The 27,024-nt window shown below is 43.4% G+C and overlaps 3 protein-coding genes across 7 annotated transcripts; all 3 read right to left on the reverse strand.

Annotated features, from left to right (window-relative positions):
- Positions 1-564: 564 nt before the first annotated feature.
- kif17 (kinesin family member 17) lies at positions 565-7,449 on the reverse strand. The gene is made up of 13 exons (XM_084023138.1): positions 7,052-7,449; positions 5,449-5,595; positions 5,131-5,232; positions 4,490-4,679; positions 3,313-3,765; positions 3,108-3,202; positions 2,812-3,024; positions 2,594-2,685; positions 2,024-2,252; positions 1,584-1,842; positions 1,420-1,481; positions 1,201-1,321; positions 565-976 (listed from the first exon to the last, which is right to left on the reverse strand). Exons 1-13 carry the CDS (start codon positions 7,280-7,282, stop codon positions 798-800), a joined length of 2,373 nt encoding a protein of 790 aa, XP_083879264.1. The 5' UTR covers positions 7,283-7,449; the 3' UTR covers positions 565-797.
- Positions 7,450-7,992: 543 nt separating this feature from the next.
- sh2d5 (SH2 domain containing 5) lies at positions 7,993-15,100 on the reverse strand. 4 transcript variants are annotated; one of them, XM_084035072.1, is made up of 10 exons: positions 14,671-15,100; positions 14,445-14,550; positions 13,649-13,729; positions 13,470-13,544; positions 13,250-13,396; positions 12,024-12,224; positions 11,769-11,940; positions 10,651-10,756; positions 9,029-9,188; positions 7,993-8,943 (listed from the first exon to the last, which is right to left on the reverse strand). In XM_084035072.1, exons 2-10 carry the CDS (start codon positions 14,493-14,495, stop codon positions 8,737-8,739), a joined length of 1,200 nt encoding a protein of 399 aa, XP_083891198.1. In that variant the 5' UTR covers positions 14,496-14,550; positions 14,671-15,100; the 3' UTR covers positions 7,993-8,736. The 4 variants fall into 4 exon arrangements, with proteins under 4 accessions (XP_083891198.1, XP_083891196.1, XP_083891195.1 ...); XM_084035070.1 differs by having other exon boundaries at positions 14,661-15,100; XM_084035069.1 differs by having other exon boundaries at positions 14,647-15,100.
- A 1,319-nt stretch (positions 15,101-16,419) lies between these two features.
- hp1bp3 (heterochromatin protein 1, binding protein 3) lies at positions 16,420-26,129 on the reverse strand. 2 transcript variants are annotated; one of them, XM_084020916.1, is made up of 13 exons: positions 25,974-26,129; positions 25,355-25,435; positions 24,353-24,551; positions 22,673-22,735; positions 22,383-22,539; positions 22,132-22,275; positions 21,459-21,518; positions 21,240-21,379; positions 20,688-20,778; positions 20,338-20,497; positions 19,811-19,922; positions 19,479-19,634; positions 16,420-17,909 (listed from the first exon to the last, which is right to left on the reverse strand). In XM_084020916.1, exons 2-13 carry the CDS (start codon positions 25,419-25,421, stop codon positions 17,384-17,386), a joined length of 1,875 nt encoding a protein of 624 aa, XP_083877042.1. In that variant the 5' UTR covers positions 25,422-25,435; positions 25,974-26,129; the 3' UTR covers positions 16,420-17,383. The 2 variants fall into 2 exon arrangements, with proteins under 2 accessions (XP_083877042.1, XP_083877043.1); XM_084020917.1 differs by lacking the exon at positions 22,673-22,735.
- Positions 26,130-27,024: the final 895 nt, after the last annotated feature.

Raw genomic sequence — 27,024 nt, forward strand, 5'->3', positions numbered from 1 at the left:
GGTTTTTAACCAGGAATTGGAAGCTTGTTGCTACTTCCCTCCGCCTCCCCCCTGTGATAGTGGTACGACCCGAGGGGGGGGGGGCTCTGTGTGTGCACGAACACAGCCCTGCGTGTTGATTGGACAGGATGATCCGGGCGCTGTCGGATCTTTGCAAAACAAACAGGCTCTACGTGCACGTAGAAGCACGCTTTTTTTCTAAAACCGGATGATTTATTGTTCTATTGGAGCGTAGTGTCGGCTTCAGTGAATATGATCAAACAATGTTGCCGACTGGGACTTTAAAATGGCATCTGACTTGAAAAGCAGCCTTCAAGACACATTTTCCTTCAGAATAATTTAACGCTGACCCCAGAGGTCATACAGTAGGTAACGTGAGATAACCGTCTACTACCTGTCAGCGCTGTGGCCTCGACAAACCCCCAACCTGACCTATCTGTGACAGTGGATTCATCCACTCGCTGCAACACGACTAACCGCTCTGACATGCTGTTGACTGGATTTGTTATTGACGTTCAAATGATCCTCGAAAAGTAAAAGGAAACTAGCCATGAAGAGGATGAATCCATTGATTTTATTATTTTATCTATTCAGCAGCAAGGATTTTAGACGTGAGATGAGGATTAGGTTGAAATTTACAAATCAGCAACAGCAAAATACATTAGAGAAGTTAAATATTATAATAATCTGGTCGTATTTGGTTCAACGTGAACATTTAAAGTGTGATTTAAACACATGATGACTGAACATTTCTGGATGTGCCAGATGTGTTCGAGTACCACACAGGAGCAGCCTTTTTAAATCCCCTCGTTGTTGCTGTGAGCTTTGCTTTTCTTGCGCCTCACCTTACCGTTGGACACCGGGACGCCCAGCGACTCCAGGCGGAAGGGCCGTGGCAGGACGGAGTCCGAGCTCACGGCCGGGGTCATGATGGAGCCGCTCGCAGGGAGGTTCACCAGGGGAGGAGAGTGCATGGCTGCAGGGAGACGGGTAAAAAAAACACCTAAATGTTGGTTTGAATCATGAATTAATCATTTAAGAGGTTTATTTAACTATCATCCGATTGTGTGTGTTTATAAATGTATATGATCTTTGTTAACTTATTTGCTCCCCTCAAATCCTGATAATTCAAAATCTAAGAATTTACTACGGTGAGGATGGAGTGCTCACTAAACATGTAATTAAATGTGTTTGTCGTACCGTGTCCCTTGGTAGCTTCCCATCCCAGCAGCTGGCTCGCTCTCCTCGACTTGAAGTAGCTGCTGGCGATGTTCTCACTGTCACTACGGTCCAGCAGCTCTTTGTACCTGTCCTCCTCCACCTGCTCAAAACAAACATGAAAAACCATGGGGGTTAAAGCTGTGCCAGTGTTTCTGAGTGTGTGAGGCGATGCGTGGGGGCACAAACACATGAACACACCGTGAAGGCCTCCCCGGCGTCGGCAGACGAACCTCTGCCGGCTGGAAGTTTCGGAGCCACTGCTGCAAGAGAAGGAAAGCAAGATCTTCAAACCACACATAAGCAACATGATCACTAAAACACAGCTTTGTCTGTTTTCTACGTGCCCTCTTCACACGTCGCACCTGAAGGCAGCGTCGTTTTCTGCACCGTCACATCCGGCAGCCTCCAGGTGGCGCCGTCCTCCTCCCACAGGGCTTCTCTCTTCAAGCGGTCCAGGTTGCTGTAGTTGCAGTCGCGGCGCACCAGGGGCACCATTCTCTCCAGCAGGCCGTTGAGTAGCTGGGCCTCCCTCTCCAGCCGGCGGACGGCCGCCAGGTAGTCGTCCCTCTCCGCCTCGAACTCCGCCTGCAGGTCACGGATCTCCAGTTTGGCTGCTTTCAGCTGTCCAGACGGGTTCATGTGGTTTTTTTTAACGGTTGAACGGCAGAGCGTATCGTTGATTTCAAATTACTCAGCATCATTTAGTGCTGACATAGTGAGATTTTTGGTGCCAAGTAAGCATTAATGTAGCCGGTGTTTTGTACTGTAAACCCCACTGGACGTCCCACATAACCCGACCCACCTTCCCCTGGACCTTGACCAGCATCTGGCTTTTGGCGTGGACCTCCTCCTGGATGGAGTTGTAGACGTTCAACAGCACATTCTGGCTGTCCTCGCCGTCCTCGGACAGAGCGTTGATGAGGTGAACTTTCCTCTGGTCGGCGAGGTTCCTCCTCTGCCTCTGTCTCTGCTTCAACTCTTTGTTCCTGGCCTGCTCTCCTCCCACCACCTCCTGTTCCAGCTGCTGCAGTCTGCAGACACATTAATGGGGATGTTTTTTGGAAAAGCCCGAAACTGATATCGATATCGATATCAGGAAATTTATAATGTGTCCTCTCGTGGACAAACTATTTAATAGTGATGCTTCAAAAATAGCCTCAAATCTTATTTGGCATTTGTGTACTATTGGCCAACATACACTGATACCAATATACAGATACATTCGAGATACATTAAACCAGAAAACAATCATGTATTATGAATTAACTACTGTTAAACAGGATCGCACCAGGAGTATTATGACTCGATGCACCACACCACATGTAGAAAGAAAGTGAATGCTGACGGTTGGTTGTGTATAAAACAAACAAACCTTTCCAGGACGTGTTGCTGGTCCAGAGGTCCTGCAGGGACGTCTATGAGCCCGTCACCCTCTTTTTGGACACCAACTGCTGGTACAGCAGGCTGGCTCGCCAAAACACAAGGAAATCATAGGTTAGGGCTTGTAATGTTTCTAATAATCCATGTGTATATATATTTAGGAACTATAACGATGGTATAAGCTGTAATGATGGGAGGTGAGAACACTACTGTGGTCAGGGAAGTTTCTCCAGGTGCACTCTGGCTCATTCTGGCCTCATTCTTTGGGACAGAGCTCCCCCTGCTGGCTCGAGCCTCCTCCAGATCCGACAGCTTGGATTCATAGGAGGAACGCAGGGCAGCGATGTCCTCCTGCAGCTTGGCCTTGGATTCCTGCTCCGCATTGTACTCGGCCTGCAACTTGGCCAGCCTCACTTCGTAGTCCTGTCGACGAGAGCAGACATACTCCCATGAATCACCTGGCTTATTATGCAAAGCGATGTAGAGTGATGTATTGGTGTCGTTGCCTCTTTAATCTTCCCCGCCTCTGCTTCTGTGCTGCTGGATTGTGGCCTCGAGGGAACAGCGGGGGATTCTCCAGACAACTGACCAGCCAGCAGCGCTGCATGACAAACAGGACAAAAAGCAGGACTTTTCCCCCCAGCAAGACAGAAACATCTCTCAACATCTGCGTTTAAATTCTTTTGGCAATATTCAAATGAAAACACTTACACGTGAGGCCAGCCACGCCGAACTGGCGCGAGACGAGATCCCTCAACGTCTTGATCTCCTCCTGGTACTCTCGGAGAAGGGCATCCTTGGGGTCCTCGTTGATCCGAGGCCGGTTCTGGATGCTCTTGGCCCGGTTGGCGTAGCGCAGCGTGCTCAGGCTCTCCTCGTAGTTGTTGTCGGCGGGGGAGAGGCAGGCGATCATCAGGGTGCGGGTGTTTCCTCCCAGGGAGTCCTGCAGCAGTCGGGTCAGCTTGGAGTCCCGGTAGGGGATGTACTTGGAGCGTCCGTCCACCAGGGCGGAGATGACGTTGCCCAGCGCCGACAGGGAGAGGTTGATCTTGGTGGCCTCGCGGAGTCGCTCGCCCGTAGCGCCGGTCTTGGACTGACGCTCACTTCCTGCCAGGTCGACGAGGTTGAGTTTACCGGCTCGGAGGTGATCCTGGCCGTCTGCGTCTGAGAAGAATGGAGACATATCCTTCTCACACTTTTTAAATTTCATGATTGTTCTTTTTGTGGTTCTTTGAATAAATAGATGTGACTAACTATTAGCTGTGGGTTTCTTTTCATATTCTTTGTAAGCTTTTTTTCACCAACATTTAAATGACAAGCTGCCAATTTCTTTTTGCAGGTTTTATTGCAGACTGATTAAAAAAAACACTCACAAAAAGTTGATTGTGGTGAATTTCCATTATATAAATATATTTAAAATGTATCCTTTATTTATGAAGGGAGACCGTATTTTTAGTTGAAATGTTCACAAAAACAAGATGCTTCTAAACAAAATGTAGAGTGATTCTAGTATGTTTGAGTGCCGTTTTAAACCACATTTTGATAATTATCTCAATAATATCATAAACCGCAATTATTTTGGCATTAAATTCTCATATCCTGCCACGTCTAACGCCACAAACAGTCGGATGCAATGAGGCCATGAAGCACATTGTGATTTGTATTCAAACGTGTTGTCTACTTGGCCAAAATGTGATACAATTATTTTTTCTTTCATTGTCTGAATGATTTTGAAAGCAACATATTTAGGATATTTTTGAACAAGGGAAAAATATTCAGTGGAAAGTGGCTGCAGGGCGCACGTTTATGCAGATTTTTTTTTAAAAAGCACCTCTGTGACACTTGTCATGCCATGTGTGTGTGTGTGTGTGTGTGTGTGTGTGTTCACCCGTGTTGCAGATCTCCAAGTGGATGGTGAAGATGGAGTGTGAGCGTGAGGAGTCCTTGTTCATCAGCGTGAAGCCCACCGCCCGGTTCCTCCAGCCTCGCTCTAAGATCCTCTCACACTCCGCCACGCTGTGCACGGTGTGCATGGAGAGGTCGCGCACGTACACCCCACGCTCCGGGTGTTCTTTCAGCTACGCAGTCATCAACAACACACACACACACACAACCTGTCACCTTGACCTTCAAGGAATCACGTGTGCTTTTTCCCCCCAAAAAAACAAACAAAAAGCACTTCTATGTTCTAACCTATAGCACTTTGATCATAGCACTGTTGTTCTTAAGGTATGTTTGCTGAACAGCTACTACTTTACTCAGACGAGGATCTAACACTTGTTTCTATTTTTAGCTCTTACTTTATCGGCAATGATATGTTGTGGTTTCTTTCTTTTGACAAATGGCTTTGGACAAAAGCGTCTGCTAAATGTAAATATCAATGCTTTTTAGTTGATCATCACCATGGCAACATGCAAAGTATTGTCCACACAGCATGAGTTCACTGCTAGAGAGAAGAGTCTGAGAGTTTCATTACGTGTTTTTGTACTTTTTCGGTTTTGCACACAGCAGCCACCCCAACAGACTCACCTCCAATCTCTGCTTGGTGTCGCTTCCCAAAAGATCTCGGATTTCTTCGTTGTAAATCTCCAAGAAGGAGGCCCTCACCAGGAATTTGGTATTTTCAGCACACTGGCTTGCACACACAAACACACACACACATGAAATTATAGTATCTGAGCACATAGACAAGTCTGGACGGAGAGCAACAGTCAGCCTGAAGCAAGTCTCCGCAGGAAAAACAAAAACAAACAAACATGAGGAATGGGGAAGAGTTTTGCACCTTTTTTTTTACATGGAATCTATGAATGCATACATTTGATTACACTTTCACACCAGCAGCCATACCTGAATACTCTCAAAGATGTGCTCGAAGGCTCGTGGGATGACCCCCTTCTGGGCTGCAGGATCTGACACCCCCTGCATGGTGAAAGACTTCCCACTTCCAGTTTGTCCATAGGCGAAGATTGTGCCGTTGTATCCCTCAGTGACGCCCTGGAAATTCAATTTGATTCAATGAAATGTTATTGATAGTGTCATATCACAACAGAAGTTATCACAGGACACTAAACATATTAGCAGTACTAGAATACACTCATGATTTTCAGAGTTAATACATATCCAACAAGTCCCAACATCACCCAGGGGCGTTACAGCGACAGTGGCAATTAAAAAAACTGCCTTAATAGGCTTTTAGGCAGAAATCAGACCAGGCCCTTGGGTCCCATCTGCATTTGGTGTTGGTAGTAGTATAGGAGTAGTATTTAGTGATAAAAATACCACTGATTTCCTTTCTGATCCGATACCAAGTCAAATTCAGACTGGTATCCGATACTTTGTACAAAAATTGAATGTGTTTGGAAAATCGAAAATCAAAAGTAGTGTATTACCAATTATAACTTCATCATGAAGACTTCAGACTCCTCCTTCTTATTGTTTAATTATGAAGAATTATCACAAATAGCCGTATTTTATGACTATGACAGGCGGAAGAAGAAGTAGTTCCTACCAGTCGGGTATCATTTAGATGAGAGATCCTGATATAGTATAGTTACTTTCCACTGTCTTCCTGTTCATGATAAACAACTCAATTACCCAAAAATATCTATATTTGAATGAGAATCGATTCTAGAACATACATTTCTGGTATTATCGATATTTCAGAAGCGATCCGCAAACCACTAGTACTAGTATTTACAGTACTGGTAGTATTAACAGAAGCAATAGTATCAACACAGGGTGGCAGGCATAGGTGTAGCCTGTTTTATTGAGTCCAAGCACCCCTAAAAAATATTGTATAGAAAAATACAATATAAAAATAACAGTGATTTTTAGAGTTTTTAAACGCAAGTCCGTGTTTGACAAGCTTAAACATGGTAAAAAAAACATAGACAGTTTTATTTATAATGTCATATCACAACAGAAGTCATCTCAGGACACTAAACACATTGAGCAGGACTAGAATATGCAAAATTTCCAGAGTCAATACAATTTCAAAGTCCCGACATCCCCCAGGGGCTCTCTGTCCCACCTGCTCCATTCACCCCATTATACCTCATTATATTTAAATTGTAATACAATTTAATTTGGAGTACTTTGTACACCCAAGTGATGGGTTTTTTTGTGCTCACCATTAAAGTGATTTCCCCAAAAGTCTGATGTTCTTCATTCACAAATGTGGGAATGAAAGTCCTAAATAACATTAAAATGTAAAAAAAAAATGTTTAAAGAAAAAAAAAAGGAACATTTTTTGGATCATTGGGTGGTCAGCACCCCTAAAGCTCTGATCCAACAATCGCACACTGTAAAAAAAAAAAAACATTAAAAATAAAAAATGTGGCATCAATGAAGAAGACTGTTAAGTAAATAATGAGCCCCGCAGTCATTAGCATTAAGAGGCTGCTGACGTAAACTCGGCGGTGTGACGTAGTGACGGTGTCCAGTGACTCACCTCAACCAGCGGATAGGCGACCTCGTTGTACATCCGCTCGGTGGTGTGGTCGGTGAAGTAGGTCCCGTCGAAGGTGAACTGTTTGGGCGGCTCGTCCGCCGCGCCGGGCCTCTCCAAGAAGCACTGGCACCGGTGCGGGTCTACGGACAGCACCGTGGCGGAGCCGAGGGCCCTCTCCCGGTCGTTCAGCGGCCTGCAGCGGACCACCACCTTCACCGACTCGGACCCCATCACGTAGTCCAGCCGGGCACTCGGTTTAGGTATTATTACGCGACACACATAAACAGATATAATAAAAATAAGTTAGCTAACTACTTAATAGTTAGTTAATACGTTAGCTAAGTAAGCTAGCTAGTAGTAAATACTAATAAATTAGATGATTAGTAAGTAGGCAAGCTAGTAGTAGCTAACTTATGCTAACAGCTAACTCACAACAAGTCACCGATAAAAAAAAAAAGTTAAAAAATTAAATAAAATAAAAAAACAGCCGCTTCGATAAATACTCACAGTAGAGTTTTGACCGACCCGGTGGACACATTGTACTGCTCAGGTAACCGGACGGGGGTGGGGTTCCCACAGCGTTGCCTAGCAACCGTAAACAACCGTTGAGGGATTGAGACGGTACCGGACCGTTGGCCATTTGGCTGAAGATATACAGTAGGCTATATCTATATCTATATCTATTAGATAGATAGATAGATAGATAGATAGATAGATAGATAGATAGATAGATAGATAGATAGATAGATAATAAGTTAGTCCATTGTTTCCTTGCCGGTGCACATTTTTCCTTAAAGAGAAAGTGTGTAGGTATATATATTTATCTCAACAATATATGCTGAAAATTGGTTGTATTTTTCTAACTAAATCCAATGTTTGAGAAGGTTGTGTTCTATTAAGAGTCACAAATGGAAAAAAAAAAAAAACATCATTGCAGGACGTAGGTTGAAAATCTGTCATTTAATGTCAAACACTATATGCATATGAAAAGTTGACTTGATGGTACAAAAGAACTCAAAATAGTTGCTTAAATTATAAGTGCAGCCCTCTTTGGACAAGAAAACAATATCACAGACATAAACAGACATTACCAGTTAAAACCAGTAGTGGCTGCATACAAACCTTTAAAACGCAGACAATTTGAGCTTCTTAGTGGCCACAAGCTCAGTAATATGGCAAGATATAGAAAAATATACCAGGACACACCAGCATTACTGCTGCCTCCGGGTCTAAACGCATATAGACAGCAAGACAAAATTCAAGGATCAATAAAATTTGCTTAAAATATCTGTGCAACATCTTTACAATGCAAGGAAAAAAAATACAATGCAACAATCTGTGAAATCGATTCCACTCCATTTAAATTTGTTACGTTTTACGTCTCCCCTGTCTGGGCACAAATAAAAATATAATATTTTTTAAAAAGATTATATTGAAAAACTTTAAAAAAGCAGCAAGAACAACATAGTACACCTGTACAAATAAGTACCCGTTAAATGAAATGTTTACTATATACACTAAGTGCCAACACTGATGATAGGTGCATTGTAGACGGCTTGAGAAGCCTCCCGAAAATACCAAATGTGATTATAAAAAAAAAGAGATGACATATGTGCAATTTATATATATATATATATATGTGTGTCACTTATTGTGATGTTGGCAGTCTACAAGCTCCAGAGTCTCTAAATCCATTCCTTTCTGAGGGTACTTTTGATTTTGGCTTTGATCAGGCTCCTGAGTGGCGTTATGGCCGGCGGCTTGCCGGCGTTTTCCTCCCACTCGTAACAGTGGTTGACTCGGGCGCAGCTCAGCGGACACGCCAGCTCGCCGCCGGCCTCCATGTAGTGTTCGATCAGCTCCGCTATGGAGTCGAATTCAGACTTGCACTTCTGCCCACAAAGAAACAGAAGGGAACAAAAATCACACACATTCGGTGCAAATCTGCAAAAATAATATTATCTAACGACAAGTTACCTCGAGCAGGAATTTGCCTTTCCGGGAGTTTTCAATGAGGTGGGTGATCAGGCCAGACGGGAAGCGAATGATGAGAGAGCCACATTTGTGTTTTTTCGGGTGTGGACAAAGGAGGTAGGAGCCCAGGACGTCGTCGGCTAGCAGCGAGTAGCTACTCTCACTGAAAACAAAACACACCAGAGGATACGTAGTTAGGGAAAAAAGCAACTCATAAGGGAGGTTAAGATTCTTCCTCACTGCCATCAGAATCCTAAACAGTCGATAGAGTACATCAGGGACTACTTTTTATAACTGCACATGCATAATTGCACTGTTATTTACATTTGCACTGGTTTATTGTTTTATTTATGTGGCACATGCTGCCTTTTGATTTAAAAAAAAGTATGTATATATAATGAAAAAAATGTACAAGACATATTTTGAAAAGTACAGAATGAGGAAGGATAATGTAAATCTCAGGGGTTAATTAATGGTTCTTGTCTTTGTTCTTTTTTTCTTAAAGGAGTCATCACCAGGAAATCGCAATTTCTCTTGTTAAAACATGCATATCTGTGTTTGACCTCAGTTGAAACTTGCCTGAAAGGCTGGAGTTTGAAAGTGGCGCCGTTTTTTCGCTTCTGCTCTTTTTCCGAACAGGAATAGCACACAAGGGTGTGCATTCCTAAAGCACGAGATTTTGATTCTGCGCCTACGGTGACGTCACCGTGGCGGCTACTTGCATAAGCCCACCCCTCTTTCACCACCCAACCCCGCCCCGTCCGCTACCTGAAATCGCCGAAGCGCCGCCATTAGAGAACAGCAAGATAATTCGTACATAAATGCCTGAATTCCGTAAGGTTCGTCATTTAGTGTGTGCGCCATGACAGGGGGCTGTTTATGTTTTGGAGTCTGCATGCAGGCAAGCCCCCCCGGCTCTGTCCTTCCTGCGGCGAATCAACGCGCGCCTCATTACATATTATACAATGCACATCCGGACCAGTCAAAACCTCGCGCGTAATCTCGCGTGATAAAATCGCGGTACGAAAAAGGGTCAGAACAAGCTCAATGTTTGATTAAATTTTTTTTTTTTTTTTTTCTAATAAGTTTTACGAATTGATCCAAAGCGATCCAAGGGGGGCTGGATACGTATAAAACCAGGTTATGACTCCTTTAATAGCTTGATTGGAGTAGTTTTTCTGTACTTTCTGTGTAGTTTATTGGATTTTATATTTGTTAATGGTGAAGAATGGGGGGTAGGACTGACAAGCTTAGGCTTCTTCCTATACCTTTTTAACAAGTCCAATATGTATTATGTTGAAATTTGCTTTTTATATATATATATATATATATATATATATATATATATATATATATATATATATATATATATATATATATATATATATATAAAATAAATGTAATTTTGTTTATTCATGTTCATCTTTTTATTGTTTGAAATAAAGAATATAAATACGGTAATCATTTTAAAATTGTTTTTGTACTATTTATCTATGTTTTATACATAGATTTGCCATCGTTTGGTGTCCACAGAACGCCAAACGATGGCAAATCTAAGAATTTCATTGTACAGGTAAAAACCCGTTTCTTTACGGTGCGTATGAAATATATGATGATAAACTCACGTTGCGATGCCATCCCAGCACCACACCGCTTGAGCCAATGCTTCTTCTGTTTCGGCGAGACTCGGAGCGCGGGATCTCCTCGCCGGCGGCTTGTCTTTGTCCTTTTCTGACTCGCACACGCACACACACACACACACACACACACACGCATAGACACCCATACATACACACACACACACACACGCATAGACACACATACATACATACACACACGCATAGACACCCATACATGCATACATGCATACACGCATAGACACACACACACACACACACACACACACACACACACACACACACACACACACACACACACACACACACACACACACACACACACACACACACACACACACACACACACACACACACACACACACACACACACACACACACACACACACACACACACACACACACACACACACACACACACACACACACACACACACACACACACACACACACACACACACACACACACACACACACACACACACACACACACACACACACACACACACACACACACACACACACACACACACACACACACACACACACACACACACGAAGCTAAATCATTGTGAGTTTGGAGACGTGTGCAAAAAACAAATTGGAGATTTTCCAGCCGCTGTGTCCGTGTGAGGAAGAACATGATCCCCAAATGTAAATCTAACTGTGATGAACAAAGTGAGTGAGATGAGATCACCGTGGGTTACATTTCCTTTTCCTTCTAGTTTGTAAATCACAGGTTTATTCCCATAAATTCCTGTTAATTCCCATAAATTATCATACATATGTTAATTCACATAAATTATCATACATATGTTAATTCACATAAATTATCATAAATTCCTGTTAATTCACATAAATTCCCATGGAAAGTTTCCAACTTTGTAAATTCCGATATTTTGAGTGAAAAGGAAAAACAAAGTGAGATAAGTTTGAAGGAGTGTACGTACGACCCACTTGAGACCAGAACACCTCATCGAGTGCCACGTATCTGACACCACGACAGACAGTGAGTGGTGGCCCGTCACCCAAACACTTTCTGGTTGTTTTGCGTTACCTAATCAAGTCTTTGACTCTGGACAGCGCTCTGTGAACACTCGGCCCACCTTGTGAAGCGTTCAGGCGCTCCTGAACGACGCGCTGTTTGAGCGGCGTGAACGTGAAGGAGCGGAAAGCCCCGGAGCGCAGCACTTTGGTGCGGATGGCCTTCTTGCGCACCAGGGAGGGGGAGGGCGAAGAGAAGACGTCGTCTCGGCTGCTCTGCAGGTCGTCTGAAGACTTTTCACGCAGAATGAAGAGGAAACATCGAGGTTTAGAGCAGGAAAACACGAGTGAATACGAGAAGGTGTTCACAGACAAACCTTTGTCCCGGGCAGCAACCCTCGGAAAGGCGCTCTCCTGAAGGACACCAGGGCGCTGACGCTGAGGGGGAAGCCGTGGTTGAGCAAGGAGGGGGTTCGGTGCGGCATCGAACCCACGGAGTCATCCTGGGCCTCCTCTGGGTGCTTCTCCAGATAACACAGCTGGAAACAGCGGCACAGCAGCAGGTTCAGGAACTGGGCCTACGGGAGACGATGCGTTATACTCGACTGGTATCATCGGCGTAGAATCAAACATTTCAGGGTTATTTTGTAAATCAAATTCTTACGTTAGTGACATTGTTGCAATTTTGACAGGTTCAGTTTAAATGACTGTTTCTTAACGTTGTGAAACTTAAAAGGTTGAGCAGGTGATTCTATTCAGAAACACTTTCTCGTAATATACAGATAGCAATGGACGGCCTGCCTGTCTGTCAATGCTTACAGTCAGCATTTCCTATCTCGTGAAAGTACAAATACAACTAAAATACCACACAAAAAAATATATATATTTCCTAACTTTGGTTCCACTATAAAAAAAAACGGGGCTCAAGATCACGGGACTTTGACGGTTCAGCGATGCATTCAAAGTCAAAAATCTCAGTGGTTTTTCCAAATGAGCTACTCAACCTTTAAGGGCAAATTTTTGATCCTTTACAAGATTTGGGAAATGGAAAAAAAACATTGGCGAGAAAACGAATAGCTAATTTACATGATCTAGCCAACACGTCTGTACCTGATCTGCGTTTTTGTTTTGAATTATTGAGCAGTTTTGATATATAAATGTCTACTACTTTGAAGGTGTATTTTATCGTAGGCAACTGGAATATCGTAGGACCTGGAAGACTGAGAACCTTCACAGACATCAGGTTTATGTCATTTGCACCAAATACTGAGGTTTGTTTTAAAGCATATGAACCAAACGGATATCATCACTTACGTTGATGGTAAACCTACAGTTTAGTTGCACTTTATCACAATCACATGAATATTTTTGTTATTTCTGTCAAGTTTCAATGGGAGTGACTCGGAAAAATGAAACTCACGTAGCAACATATGGTCTCATAAAGTGTATTTGTGATGCATCAAAGGGAGAATAACTTCAATATTCCACATCAATGTTGTACATCTGGAGTGAAAAGTGGAAGTCAGACATGTTCAGAGCTGTGAATGACAGCTGAAGCTCCCCGTTGATATGTTTGTAATGAAGGGCACGGGTGACTTCTTACCGCTCTGGAGTGCCTTGCCTGAAAGACGTGGCAGTACAGCTGGGCGTCGGTGCTGCCGGGGTTGTGGGAGACGAAGGCGAACTGGGCATCGACGGGTCGGGCGGTGGACAGGGAGACTCTCCGCAGAGCGTGAGCCATCAGGAGAGTCTGCAGAAACACTTATTATTAAAACCTCTGAGATTCAGAGTCGAAGAGTTTCACGTTACGTTTCCACACCGACCGTTTCGTCCTCGTCGTACATCTTCACACCTTTGATGGAGAATCTTAGAGATACAGGCCTCCTCCTTCTGCACGTCTGTTTGAAGATGAGCAACCAGTTAGATTCTGAATTCTCCACGAAACCCTTGCTTTTAGGGATCCTAGATGGGGATCCTGATCGTTGGCACCTCGGGGACTCACCTTCAGGCCCTTCAGATGAGCGTGGAGTTGCTCCATCTGATCGTCCAGGCAGCGATCGTCCACAGGAAACGAGCCCACGTACTTTACAGCAGAAACACAAGTAAAGCACAGACGCATTGAAAGGGGAATTTTAGTACAGTACATTTATAGCAGATCCCCAAATAGAACCTGGATTCATAAATGAATGGAGGTGGTATGGGACGATATGAAAATGTAATTCCATGATATTATCCTGATAAAGCATGCTTAACACTCACTTTACATTTTGTTACCAAGATACGATCTTATAAAATCAGCTACAAATTCTTCCACTCATCTTACAATGATTGTTAATCTTGGGCAAATTATTTAGTGGTCAAATGCCAGATTCCCAGATTTTCAATGACTAAAAGTCTGAATTTCCATGACCTATAATGAATGGTAACAAAAAACAGAGCATTTTAAACCCGTTCATTTGTGAGCTCCAAGTACAAAACTTATAAGTCTTCACTGCTTTATTTAGTCTTATTTGTTGCTGAGTGGTAAGATGAAAAACAAGTAACCATAGCAACCACTCTACAAAGTAGGGGAAATAAACAAAAATACCGCATTTGGAAAATATTACACTTTGATAAGTTTAAAACATGCTGATATTCCACCACTTGGAAACAAACATAAAACCCCCTGATTTTCCAGGTCTTGTTTAAATCCAATGATTTTCCAGGTCTTGTTTAAATCCAGTGATTTTCCAGGTCTTGTTTAAATCCCCTGATTTTCCAGAAATCCCCTGAACCAGATTGCAGTAGTTTCTAGTCACCTCGGCTGATCGAGTCACGGTGCCGTCCTCAGAGACCGGAGCCTCCCCCATGCTGCCTGCTGGTCTCTGCTGGTCCCTGCTGATCTCTGCTAGTCTCTGCTGGTCTCTGGAACCCAAAGACAGCAACAACGACGTAAAACAACGAATAAGCACAAATAAAAACACGCATGTAGGTCAAACTGATCCGGCTCGGAGTACTTACAAGAAGACCGGGACCGAGACTTACGTTGTGGATTCAGGCCTCGTCAGAAGTGACGCCTGTGTAGTTTTGCAGGTTTTTTCACCGCGTCAAACTTTTTGAAGCGTTTCCGCCGCCACGAAGGTCGACGGGACACCGGAGCGTCTCGGTCCGGATCTCGGGTCCGGGTCTCGCTCCAGGTCTCGGTCCGGGTTCAGGCTGGGGAAATCACGTAAACTCACTTTTCTCTGTCTCCTCCTCCGCCTGTCAGGCTGTTCTGTTTGACACGCCGTCCTCCCTCACCTTTACCTGTCGCCGCTCCGCGTCCAGGTGTACTGCTGCTACTACTGCTGCTGGCGCGCGAGGCGGGGCTCGAGGGGAGGGGGGAGGGGGGGTATATAAACACGTCGGCCTCCTAACATGAGAGTCAGCGGAAGATACCGCGTTGAATCACCCCCTCATCTTCCCTCTTTCCCACATTCCTGCTCATTGCGCAATCCATCCCGTCCACGACGTCCATGACGTCACACCGCGTCACAGTAGTTGGGAAAGGGCTCTGCGTTTCCTTGACCCCCAAAAAAGAAAAATTGCATTAATGTGGGAGAATGTTTATGTTTTTTTTTTTTTTCAAGTCAAAAAAAAAAAAAAAACTTTATAAATTCTAATGGAAAAATCTAAATAAAAGACAAAAACACATTTCGTACCTTTCTCGTTTAATAAGATATAAACGTCATTTCTGAATCCAACATATGGTCCTCTCTAAATATTCCTCCAGAATAGAGACTAGCCTGGCAATCTGTATCATTTGTATACTGTTCTGTATACTTTTGCATATTTATACATTTTGTACACTATGTACTCTCTGTGCAATAAAGAATTATAAAAAAAATATTAAAAAAGCACTTCCTGTCTCATGAAACTACAAATACAACTGAAATACTACACAAATAATTAAACTTGTGTAAAGTGTTTTTATTCGCAAAGATACGTGACTTATGACTTATTGATGATCTATATTGATCTGTGATCAACTTTGTATTGTTGCAGCTTGTTTGTACACACAGGTCAGTTGTTTTCTAACGTTGGTTCCCCTTAAAATAAATCTATCAATCTGGAAGTCACAAGATGTCTAAAGGGCTAGTTTGCACATCTTAAAAAAATGTCTTCTTGTCAAACATTGAATGCTTTTAGATATTTAGATTTAAAGAATTAAAGAGAAGATATATTATCATGGTCCAAACAGATACCGAAGTCAGTGGATTCACAAGGTTCATTTTAAACTTAATATCAAGTTAATTCAATCTTATTTTGTAAACTTATAGTACATCTTTTCCCAAGGCTACAACCTTAATCTGAAAAGTAATTATAGCTGCATTAAGGAGAATACAAGCTATATTTCCTATATAAGAATTATAAAAATATAAGTCTACATATAACAGTATAAGTAAATAAATAACATACTTACTTTGCACCACTGCATACCACTTAGTTCCAACAATACACAGAAAGTAATGTAATTAAACCAGTGTCAAGATATATCTCTCCACTTGTTTGATGTTGTCGAGTAACGATGTCTCTGTTTATTAACTTTCCAGAAGTGAGATTGTTAAACGGTGAATCATGTATCGCTCCAGCTCAGCCCGTAAGACAATACTTGATCTGACAAAATATAATAACTATTAATTGAACTAATAATAATTGGCAATTTAAATCTCCTACACTACTTTATACTCTAATCAGGAACAATTCCAGTTTTTAAAATGTTCTCACTAAATGAAATGATGAAAAATACAACAGTTTACAAATATAGCCATTTTATTAATGACTTGGAAAAAAAAAAGAAAAGCTCAACAACACAAGGAATACATGCATGCAGGGTATGTATGAGCTATTATCCTCCTTTTTCTTATTCACAACACACATTTCTTACAGTTTGGTACTGAATTACAGCTTGTGAAGCAATTAACTCAACGTATGTAAATGCTGTTACAGACATGTTAAAAAAAAAATTAAATAAAAAGACATTTTTCCTCAATGAGTTTGAAATGAAGTGTTTTATCCTCAACCTGTCACCTGCAGGTCTAATCTTTTATAAGGGCAATTTCCTTTGTTTTAAATAAACAAATACCAATCATTGTTAATAATTAATAACACAATTACATGGATGGATACAAATTCTGATTCAGTACTGCACGGTCAAAAAAATATTGTATTTTTTCCCCCTACAACACATAACGACAACTTTAAAATCTTTTTTGTTTTTTGTTTATAAAATATCATTAGGAAGGGTTTAAACTTTTCAACCTGTATTTTTAAGTTAAAATTTATTTTTTCCCCCAAACAATAATAGCTCACTTTGTTTGATATTAGGGAACATGTGCTGCCAACAACTAAAGAGCGGGTGAGGAACAGATTTTATAAAACAAAATAAACGGAAGTCACTACATGGCTCTAGTTAGTTTTGTTGGATCTCGCTGTGATTTCCCAACGATCTGGCAGCTGGTCACACGTCCGTTTCAACGGTGACGCTAACGGAGCTTTTTTTCTACACATGGTGATTAAAAAGGAAATCCAAAAACTTTCAGTGTACAGTAAACTCGATAGGATAACATTCTTAATCTACAAATTAAAAAAGAAATTTAAAAAAAGAAAAATCGTCTACTGCCCTGTTAAAAAGGGAGAAACTGATAAAGAGAGAGCGAGCACTGAAACTACTGCTGCAGGTTCAGAGCGGCCCAGTTCGTGGATTCTGCTCCTGGTCTCAGTATTTCCCTCTCTTGGACTTGCGAGTGGTCCTCTTGGTGTTCTTCGCGCCCTTTTTGGCGGCGGGCTCCGGGGATGTCTCGGCGGGCTCTGCCCTCTTGGACCCCGCTTTGGCGGCGGGCTTTTTCACCGCCGGCTTGGCGGGGGAAGACTCCGTGGGCTTGGATCGCTTGGACCCGCTCCGCGTCTCCTTGGCGACCACGGCCTCCTCGGGGGATGAGTCCCTGGACGCCGGCCGCTTGGCCCCCCTCTTGGCAAGCTTTTTTACTGCCGGCGTTTTGGGCTTTCTCGCGGGTGCTCCTCGCTTCACAGGCGTGGCTTTAGGCGGTGGCGGCGGCGGTGTGGATTCCTTCTTGGCGGCGGGCGGCTTCCTTCCGCTCCTCTTCGATGCAGGCGCCGCTTTCTTGGCCGGAGACTTCTTGGCGAGGGTGCGCCCCCTGCCTTTAGCTTTTGTCTGACTAGGGGTCCGAGACTTCTTGGCCGGTGGGGGGCGGCGAACCTTCGGTGGAGGCCTCTGAGATTTTCTGCAAGAAGAGAGCCGACGTTAAAGACAACACAGTCACGGTTTACCCAAAATAAAGGTGGTGAAGTCTTCAAGTAAAGGACTTCTCATCCACCTCAAGTGTAAATGTAACTCCTACATTTCTACGCCTGCACCCTTCTGAAACCGACATCAAAGACGTCTGAACCAGGAATACATGGTGCAATCTAAAAATACTTCTTACAAGTTTTCTATTTACCTGTGGTATTTCTACTGTCCACAGTCTTAACTAGGGGTGGGAAAAAAAATCGATATTGCAATATATTGTTGTGCTCTCTGTCGCAATAAATAAATCGATACACTGACGGCAAATATCGATATTTTGGGTCTACGGGTTTTTTTAGACTCCCGTCGGTGCGTCTGCGAGTTTACGGTTCTCCGGAGCGGATCCGCGGGGGCCGCACGCTGTCCGGTCTGATTGCCTATTTACGGGCAGGATTCCGAGCGGCGCGCTAGAGTTTAGAGGCTCACGGACTCACGGACTCTTGCATCGGGTACCCCGAGGCGGAGGAGGAGGGGGACCCGCCGACGTTACCCGCCGACGTGACCCGCCGGCTCCCCGCCGACGTGACCCGCCGGCTCCCCGCCGGAGCTGCCCTCGTTTACCCCGCTAGAGCAGCACCGGTTCAAAAATGAGCGTCATGCGCGAATGAAGCAAATAGTCCAAAATGATCAAGCGGCGCGATACACGCGTCTCACGCGATTGTATTCGCGTCTATCGCGTCCGGTGTGAACGCCGCATAAGCGTGGCCGTGTGCTGGCCGGTGCTGTTGTGAGCTTCAAGCGCTTTTCACACAGCATTGAGGGCATGAGGACCCACTTTTCGGCCGGGCTCGATTGCCTATTTACGGGTAGGATTCCGGGCGGCGCGTGTTTACCGTCCGCCGGAGGGTCCGCATGTGTGGATCCGCGGAGCCGTGTGCTGCCCGGTGTTGCTGTGAGCTCCAAGCGGTTTTCACCCAGCTCTGAGGGCATGAGGCCCGACTTCCCAGGTACTGGATGGGTGAACATAACTCTGCACATAATTGGTTGCATACTGAAATGTGCCCAATATTTCATTTCATTCTGATGTTATTCTTATCTTGTTTAGCTATTGTTAAACTAAAACGGGCCCAAGTTTACATAAAACAAGTTGCTACTGACTTTTCAGTATCAGAAAGCACTGTCCTGGTTTACATAAGACATGTTATTAATGTTCATGCACTTTAATGTGTCCAGCTGGACAGTGTTTATTCATTTGTACATTGTACGAAGTTTTGGAATTTATTTTTTATGCATATTTTTTCTTTTTCAGTCACATATCGTGATATATCGTTGATGAAATTTCTTGCAATATATCGAATATCGCAGATATCGTGTATCGTGATATTATCGTTATCGTGGGCCAAATATCGTCACAGTATCGAATCGTGAGTTACCCGTATCGTCCCACCCCTAGTCTCAACCCTAAAACACATTTAGGTTAGTGTAGAATATCATGCATGTGTGGGAAACTGCCTGTATACTACAACCTTACAGTTTTTGTATTTGTATTTTTTTGTTTTACACCTACCTCTTCTGAGCGGGAGCTTCATCCTCAGACTCTTCCTCCTCTTCCTCCTCCTCATCACTTTCTTCCTCCTCATCAGATTCAACCTTTCGCCTCCGCTTGGGTGGAGGATTTTTCTTCGCAACCTCGTTGAACTTTTCTGGGTAGAGGATGGTAGGGCTGACGACAAAAATAACTTTTATTTATAATTATATTATCATCTCAGCCTGGCTTAAAACTAATAATACTGTCAAACTACAGTGTATGGAAAGCACATTGCACTGGCGAAAGGAATAAAAAACAACGTAAAACACCGAGACAGAGTTTAATGGTATTCCCAGATGTAGTTGACGAACCTCGGGTAGAAGGGGAAGGACAGCTGGTAGGTCCCCGTGAAGCCGTGACCGGTGATCTGCTCCATCCAGCCGAGTACTTTACACTTGGTCAGGGTCCTCCTCAGACTGGCCACTACAAGAACAAAACAGTCCCCTTTAGTTTAGCTGTTTAAGATGTGAAACAACATTTGAAGGGGCTTTGAGAGTGCTTCACTTCCCGGCTTGTTTACAGAGAAAATAACTTGTTATGCCGGCAAACCAGCCAGCTAACTAGAAAAGGAAATCAGATGGACACAGTAGCTGGAGGTTCATTACCCACAGGATTGTAGGAGATTAAACTTGAGTGGACGAGAGGTGTTTCAACATTAAATCTCCAAACTGAGTTCTGTGACTGGATTAATCAAGTGGCTGCTGAGATACTCACTTTAAAACGGTGCTCCAACAGTTTGAGCCGCCAGCTGACTGAATATACGACTCAACTAAAGACTAACCTTTTTAACCCATTATTCTGTAAAACATAAAGCTTGTTTCTGATGATTTGGTCTTACCTAATTGGTACTCCTTCCTGTCCTTGTTGGCGTCCAACAGGTATTTGCGCAGAGTGGTGGTGCTGCAGGTTTTGGGTTCGTTCATGGCTGTGATGGCGGCTGTGATGGCGTCCTCCAAGTTGCTGCCTTTCAGCAGGACCCGGTTCCCAGTTCGCTTCAGCTGAGAGTCAGAATAAAAACACATTTTAGGATCTGCAGCATCGAGACGTGCGGTCGGCTACAGCGTTGTTCGGGGAGGGCTTGATGTCGCCAACTGCTCCAGAATTTAATCGTTTATATGCTAACAGCAAATTGGACTAATTTTCTCATTTTGGGACAAAAAACAACAACAACAAATCAATAAACCTTACCTGGAAGGTCCCGTTGGCTCCTTTCCCAGTGATTTGCTCCAGTTGTCCTTTCTCGACCGCCTTCACCAGGGCCGACTTCAGGACGTCTGGCCTGGAGGTCCAACCCACAGTCAGTCAATAATCAATAACACCAGTTCACACTCACAAGTTTCAAAGTTCCCGAGCCACTTGAATCCAGCACGTTGCTGTGTCATCTCAAAAAGTTATTTTTAAAATTGTTGTTCTGTTTTAAATTGAAGTCCTGAACTTTTAATGAGCAACGATTACGTTTTCTAGAGTGCTGAAAAACTTGAATTAATTAATTGTTCGTATCTTAATAAATATTAAATGATTATTTTAGCATTCCATATGCAACAACACTTTGTTTTTTTTACGGTTGGTCAGATAAAAACAGGACACTGGAAACTTTAAAGGCTTTAATCTAGCCGTTATGTGTAACGCTCATCCTGTTCAGGTCGTCAGGTCACATTCAAATCCAATTAAGGTCCATAGAGAACCCCGACCATCATGCTGACCCAATCAAATCCACATTTAAAACCCGGCTGGTCGTACCGGTTCTTGACGTTTAGGTCGGGGAAGTGCTGCTCCAGGTATTTCTTGATCAAATAGTAGGACGCCTCTTTGGGCTCACAGAGCCGAGTGATGATCAGAGGAAGAGCATCTCCCAGAGCCTCGGCCTTCACGGCGGATTTCTACAACGGCAAAAAGACGGGACGATCACAAACCAAACGGCGTCACGATGGAAGCGCTTCGCTAACATGTGACACATACCTTAGACGAGGCGGACAGCTTCCCGATGGCGAAGGTTCCTGAAAGGCCTTTTCCCTTCAGCTGTGTGACGGAGCAAGAATAAGAGTAAGCAAGCAGAACCGGACACATTTTTAATGATCCATGATGTAACCAGCACGTCCACCCTGTAGCATCGAGGCTAACGTTAGGTCCAGCTCTTTAGTGGATTTTTTTTAACAAAGCCAAACTCGTTAACTCCCCCTTTTCCAGGATTCAGATTTGAAAGCGACTCGGCTACCGAGCGGTCAACTGCTGTGAGGTCACATTTGATTTTTTCCCTCATTAATTCAGTCGATTTGCTGATCATTTCATTTAAAATGTGCTACTTTTGGCTCTGATGCAACCGCAGTCACTTCTCTCTGTTTAACCTCATAATAGCTCCCTGAAATGTTTGTGTTATAATAAAAAGCTTGTGTGAATTAAATGTGTGCTTTAATTCGTTTCAACAAGGTTGGATATGAAGAGTTATTCTGAAGAGTAGTTATTCTAAATGTGAACAGCTTTGTTTTACTGCAGACAAATATCGGTTATCGGTCTCCTGGATTAGAAATGATCTGTATCAGTCGACCTCTACTTTCTTCACCCAGATTTGAGAGGATGCAGTTCTTTATGTACTTGCAAGAATTGAAGTATAATAAAAAATGGCATCCTTTACCTGTTTGATGGTTCCCTTCTCCAAATGTTTCTTCATCGCCTTCTTGATGAGAAACTTCTTCTTGCTGAGCTCCATCTCGGGGTATTTTTTCAAAATATATTTCATGAAGGACTGGTACGAAACCCCAGTCTTGTCATTACTAGACTGTAAAAAAAAAAAAAGAGAACGAAGTCAGATTTTCTCCTTTAAAGAGACAGAAAACAAACCCCCGTGACGGCCGTCGCCGATGGACGTTCAGGGTTCGTACACACCGTGATAGCTTCGAGGATGATATTATCCACTTTGTTCTGAGTGCCTGCAAAGTTGGAAACGGGAAGCTTTTTGGCGCCGACGACGCTAGCCCACGCTGGAATCGTCCGTTTCACCTTCTTCACTTTGGATTTCTCGTATTTGTAGCCGTCCTTCAACCTGCCGCCGAAAAAACGTGAAAACAAAAAAGGGGGGGGAAGGTGCAAGACACAAGTTCAGTGAAGTGGCTGGATTCTGCAGAAGCGATATTTCACTGTGATTGTTACCACCCTTATCTTTATCACATCCTCACCTTAGTAGGAGAACATAGCAGTGTGTTGCACACTGTCCGGCTGCGCAGTCCTTGCATTTGTCCCTTTGTCACCGACGGGAAAGACAAAATGAAGTTTGAGAACATCTGTCTTAATGATCACCATGGTTACTTTGACCCTACCTTGAATCTAGTGCTACGTGCATAAACGTGAACGTTTGCTATGTCTGGAAGAAGAGATAGGGGAGAAATTATAGAAGTTATTATGTGGAATACTTCATCACCTACAGTTCATCCCCCCACCCCTCTAAACTCCTTAGAATGACTGAGGACATATTTAAGATGAATGTGTGACTGCAGGGCTTTTTCAAGAGATCAGAACATGTTTTGCTTAATTAATTTATAATTAACGGGCCATTCTCTAAATGTGCGAAGCCCTTTATTGGAGCTTTAATTAGTCTTTCTGGACTCGGACAAAGGGGCCGAAACATCCGTCTGATATCCATCTCATGGATGCAGATGTGACATCCGACTATGAAGCAAGGAAGCTGCGTCTGACTGCGTGAACATCTGGAGAACGGCTCCTACCGTCTTCAAACCTGGGACATGTTCAGGTTTAAAGTGCTCTGCACAGCAGCGAGAGGGCGAAACTCTCACGAAACTCGCAAGCCGAAAGCCAGCTAGGAGCTGAATGGACCCTGAGTGTATTTAAAGTGAGACTTGATACCAACGTATTAACACGAAATAAAAATCCTCCGCTAACCCGTGCTCTTCTTTCAAAGCCGCGTTGGTTTCACCAAAACAAGCGACTAATACACCTATTTGGAAATAGAAGTCTACTTCACCAATGTTTCTGTCTGGGAGTAACAGCTACTTGCATGTGTTTTTCAGGGTCAAATTAAGTGACTTGGGGGTACCAAGTACCAAAACGTTGAATCTCCATCTGTGACCCATGTTCAGAAAGCCTCTTTTCATGCCGCAACGTTATCAGTTATGCATTTGGGTCAAAAATGAAAGATTTATTGCAGCAAAATATCCACTATATTTTCTGGATTTCCCTCCCTCTTTCAGGGATTAAATTTTATTGGTAAACAGTAATGATTGACTCGACCTACAGTACAGTAAAAAGTCCTGCCTTCAAATGAGTAAAAGACAGCCATTTTCAGCAGAGTAAGGCCTTACTTGAAAATGCTGCTGGAAAGTTTCTGGTGGGTAAATTTAGCGCTACAAAGTTTTCCCCTGAAGTAAAAGTACACGGCTGCAAATTTTTAAAAATATTGTTCGTTATGTCAGGGTACAATGAGTTAGAAGAACAACATAATTCAATATTTTTCATATCATTATAATAAATCTATGGGCCCCATGACGGTTCCCTGGTGTACCCCTCTCCTTTAACCGGAGTGTATTTAGTGGTGTGTCTGACAGTTAGCAGCCTGTGTGACACAACTACTTTGTGTCGTGTTAATTAATGACGATCCATGGAAGCGCAGTGTCGATTATGAAGTAGTTTTCGCGAGCGGTCCTTGAGAAAGCTACCACCAGCATCACGTTCTGAACGGGCAACTGCAACTACTCTTTTCGAAAATGCAACACTGCAACTACGAAGAGGAGCAGTCTGCCGTCATCCAGCAGAGGTAAGGATAATATAAACAGATAAAAGTGCTATCAAAGTGAAATATCGCAGCGTTCAGAGTTGCACACTAGCTCTCTGGTGAAACTCACTCTTTCTTCTCGGCCCCTTCTTCTTCTCCTTCTCCACCTCCTCCCTTCTCCTCCGCGGCTTCTTCAGCCTTCTCTCCGTTCTCCGTGGGCTCCGCCTCGGCGGCGGCCTCGCCACCCTCCTTGCCTTCGGCCGGCGCTGCTGTGGAGGCGGCCGGCTCCTCGTCGGCGGAGGGCGACTCCTCCGAGGACGCTTCGGGCTCTGCAATGAAATTGACAAATGATAAATGTGCAATAACACTTTAGTTTCTTTAGTAGCCGAGTGACTATGAAGAGGGAGTCGCTCTGCTGGAGCATTTCAACCCACAAAATACAGACAGGTTTTATTCATCCATCGAATATCTGAAACCCTGATCTTAGTCAAGGTGAGCAAAGGCTCAGGCTATCACGGGGTTGCCCTGGGCAACCGGTCACACTCACTAGAACAATTTAGTCAACAATTAAGCTGCATGTCTTTGGACGGAAGCTGGAGAAAACCCAGAATAAAAAAAACATTTCAAGATACACTGCAAAAACTCTGCATGGAACTAAGACCATGTTAGCACCCAACTTTTTTTTTTTGGATGTGGTTTCATGTGTACGTTTTTTATTTTAACGTGTGGTTTCATGTGTACGTTTTTTATTTTAACGTGTGGTTTGATGCTACCAGTCCGGTTGTGCCACATACTTTGCATATTTTTGCCTGATTTGCATATTGCTGGGCACTTTTTGGCCTTGCTACTACCGATATCTCCCTGTAGTTAAGTACTCTGGTCTAGACTTGGACTACATTCATTAATATCAGTGTTTCAATGACAGTTGGAAGAGCTTAAATATATTTATCCACCCCAATTTAAATGTTTAATGGAGTTTCCTAAACTTACATTATAAGTAAAGTCTGCATGTTTTTTTAAATGCAATGTTTGAGTTGATGAAAGGTTGTGTTAACAACATGCCCACATATCATCACACTGTGGTGGTGATGATGATGATGTTTGGTCCAGGTGATGGAGGACGAAGCCGTACCTTTCTCTGCTGCAGCGGAGGGGGCCTTCTCCGGGGTCGGAGTCGCTGCTGCTCGGCGTATCGGCATCACACGAGTTTCACCTGGGAGGAGGGAAACCAGCGTTATAAATACAAATCAGCACACTCGGTCCGAGGCCCCCATTCCGGAGTATTCCGGAGTACGTGCGTGGTTTTAAAACATGGCGACAACGTAAAAAAATTCATTCATTCCCCCCACACACACACTATCCTGCAAACGCAAGAAAAGATGGGTTAATTTATCGCCAAAAACAACCGCAACCACCTTCAAGACGGCGCAGTCTTTTATTTATTTTGTGTGCTTATCCCGCCAGTCTTTGGCCGATACGTTGCAAACAATTTGCACACGAGCCAGAAGATGAGTTGCCAGAAAATTTCAGCAATTTCGCCATTTTGTCCGTTGGTTTATACACACACACACCACACGCACACATACACACAGTAATGGCGTCGCACAAGGCAAGAAAATTCATTTTAGTTGCACAGAGTAAAAAAAAAAACAGACACAGCATCCCGCGCCGTTTTTTTTTAATTCCAGCATCGCGACCGTGCAGCTTACGCGTTTTGTCGGCGATTAAATCGCGACGCGAATCGAACTTACCGTTTACTTGTGGAGAAAAAGTGAGCTAGTTAGGAGTAAAATTTCTGCACGATCCTTTATTTAGATTTCTCTGTTTACGAGCCCCGCCCCATTTAGGACCGTTGGTCACGTCGCCGCGTCACGGAGCACGTCGGAAGGATCCCCACTGTCATGGCCGCCGACCCCTCACCCGACGCTAACCTCTTTAAAAATATTTTATCGTCGTTTGTGGTGTTAGCCGACCGAGGCTAACTGGGGGGGTGAAACAAGCTAGCTAGCTATGATTTCGGTAAACTTTCTAAAAATAAAAGAGCTTATACGTCGTCTTTTCGTTAAAGCTAACTTCGTATCCGATCACACAGTTGATGTAATCAAGATAAACCCCGTTATCGCACGAGCGTTTTGAAAGAAAACGTTGGTTTCGAGAGTTCGTCCTGCGGGCAAAGGCTCATGGGAGCTGTAGTTGTCTTGACGCCAACGGGTTTGAAACGGCTTTTCTTATTTAGAACAGACACAGAAAATAAAAGCACAACATGTAGACATTAAATGAGCATAAAAGACATTAGAATCAAATACATTCAGAGTATTTCGCCCTAATTAAACTCCATTAGGGGAGAAAATTACTTTTCCCCCTCCCTTTTCTAAATTAATGTGACTTATTCAAATTGCTCATGTCATTGCGAACATTTCAAAACCCAAAGACAGTGACATACAACAGAAAAGCATCATATTCTGACATTTGAGAGACTGACATTTATCTATTAACCGTGTCAACTCGAGGCTCTGTTCACATTGGATGCCTAAAAAAAAAAATCAACGCAGCTGCATGCCTTATAACATTGAAATACATCCACAAATGGATACACAAATATATCTTAATATGTTTAGGTAAAAAGGTGCAGTCAATTACAAGTAATAAATTAACTGTTGCAACTACTTATAAGCCAAAAGGCACAGATTGTACATTAATTATTCTCGTCTGGCGATGCTTTACTGGCTCAGCAGAACAAAAATCAGTGATTCACAGTGACTCCAGATGGGTTTTTTCCCCGCCCACATCGTACGGCTCTTC

Source organism: Eutrigla gurnardus, assembly GCF_963514095.1.
Source record: "Eutrigla gurnardus genome assembly, chromosome: 2".
NCBI classification, from domain to species: Eukaryota; Metazoa; Chordata; class Actinopteri; order Perciformes; family Triglidae; genus Eutrigla; species Eutrigla gurnardus.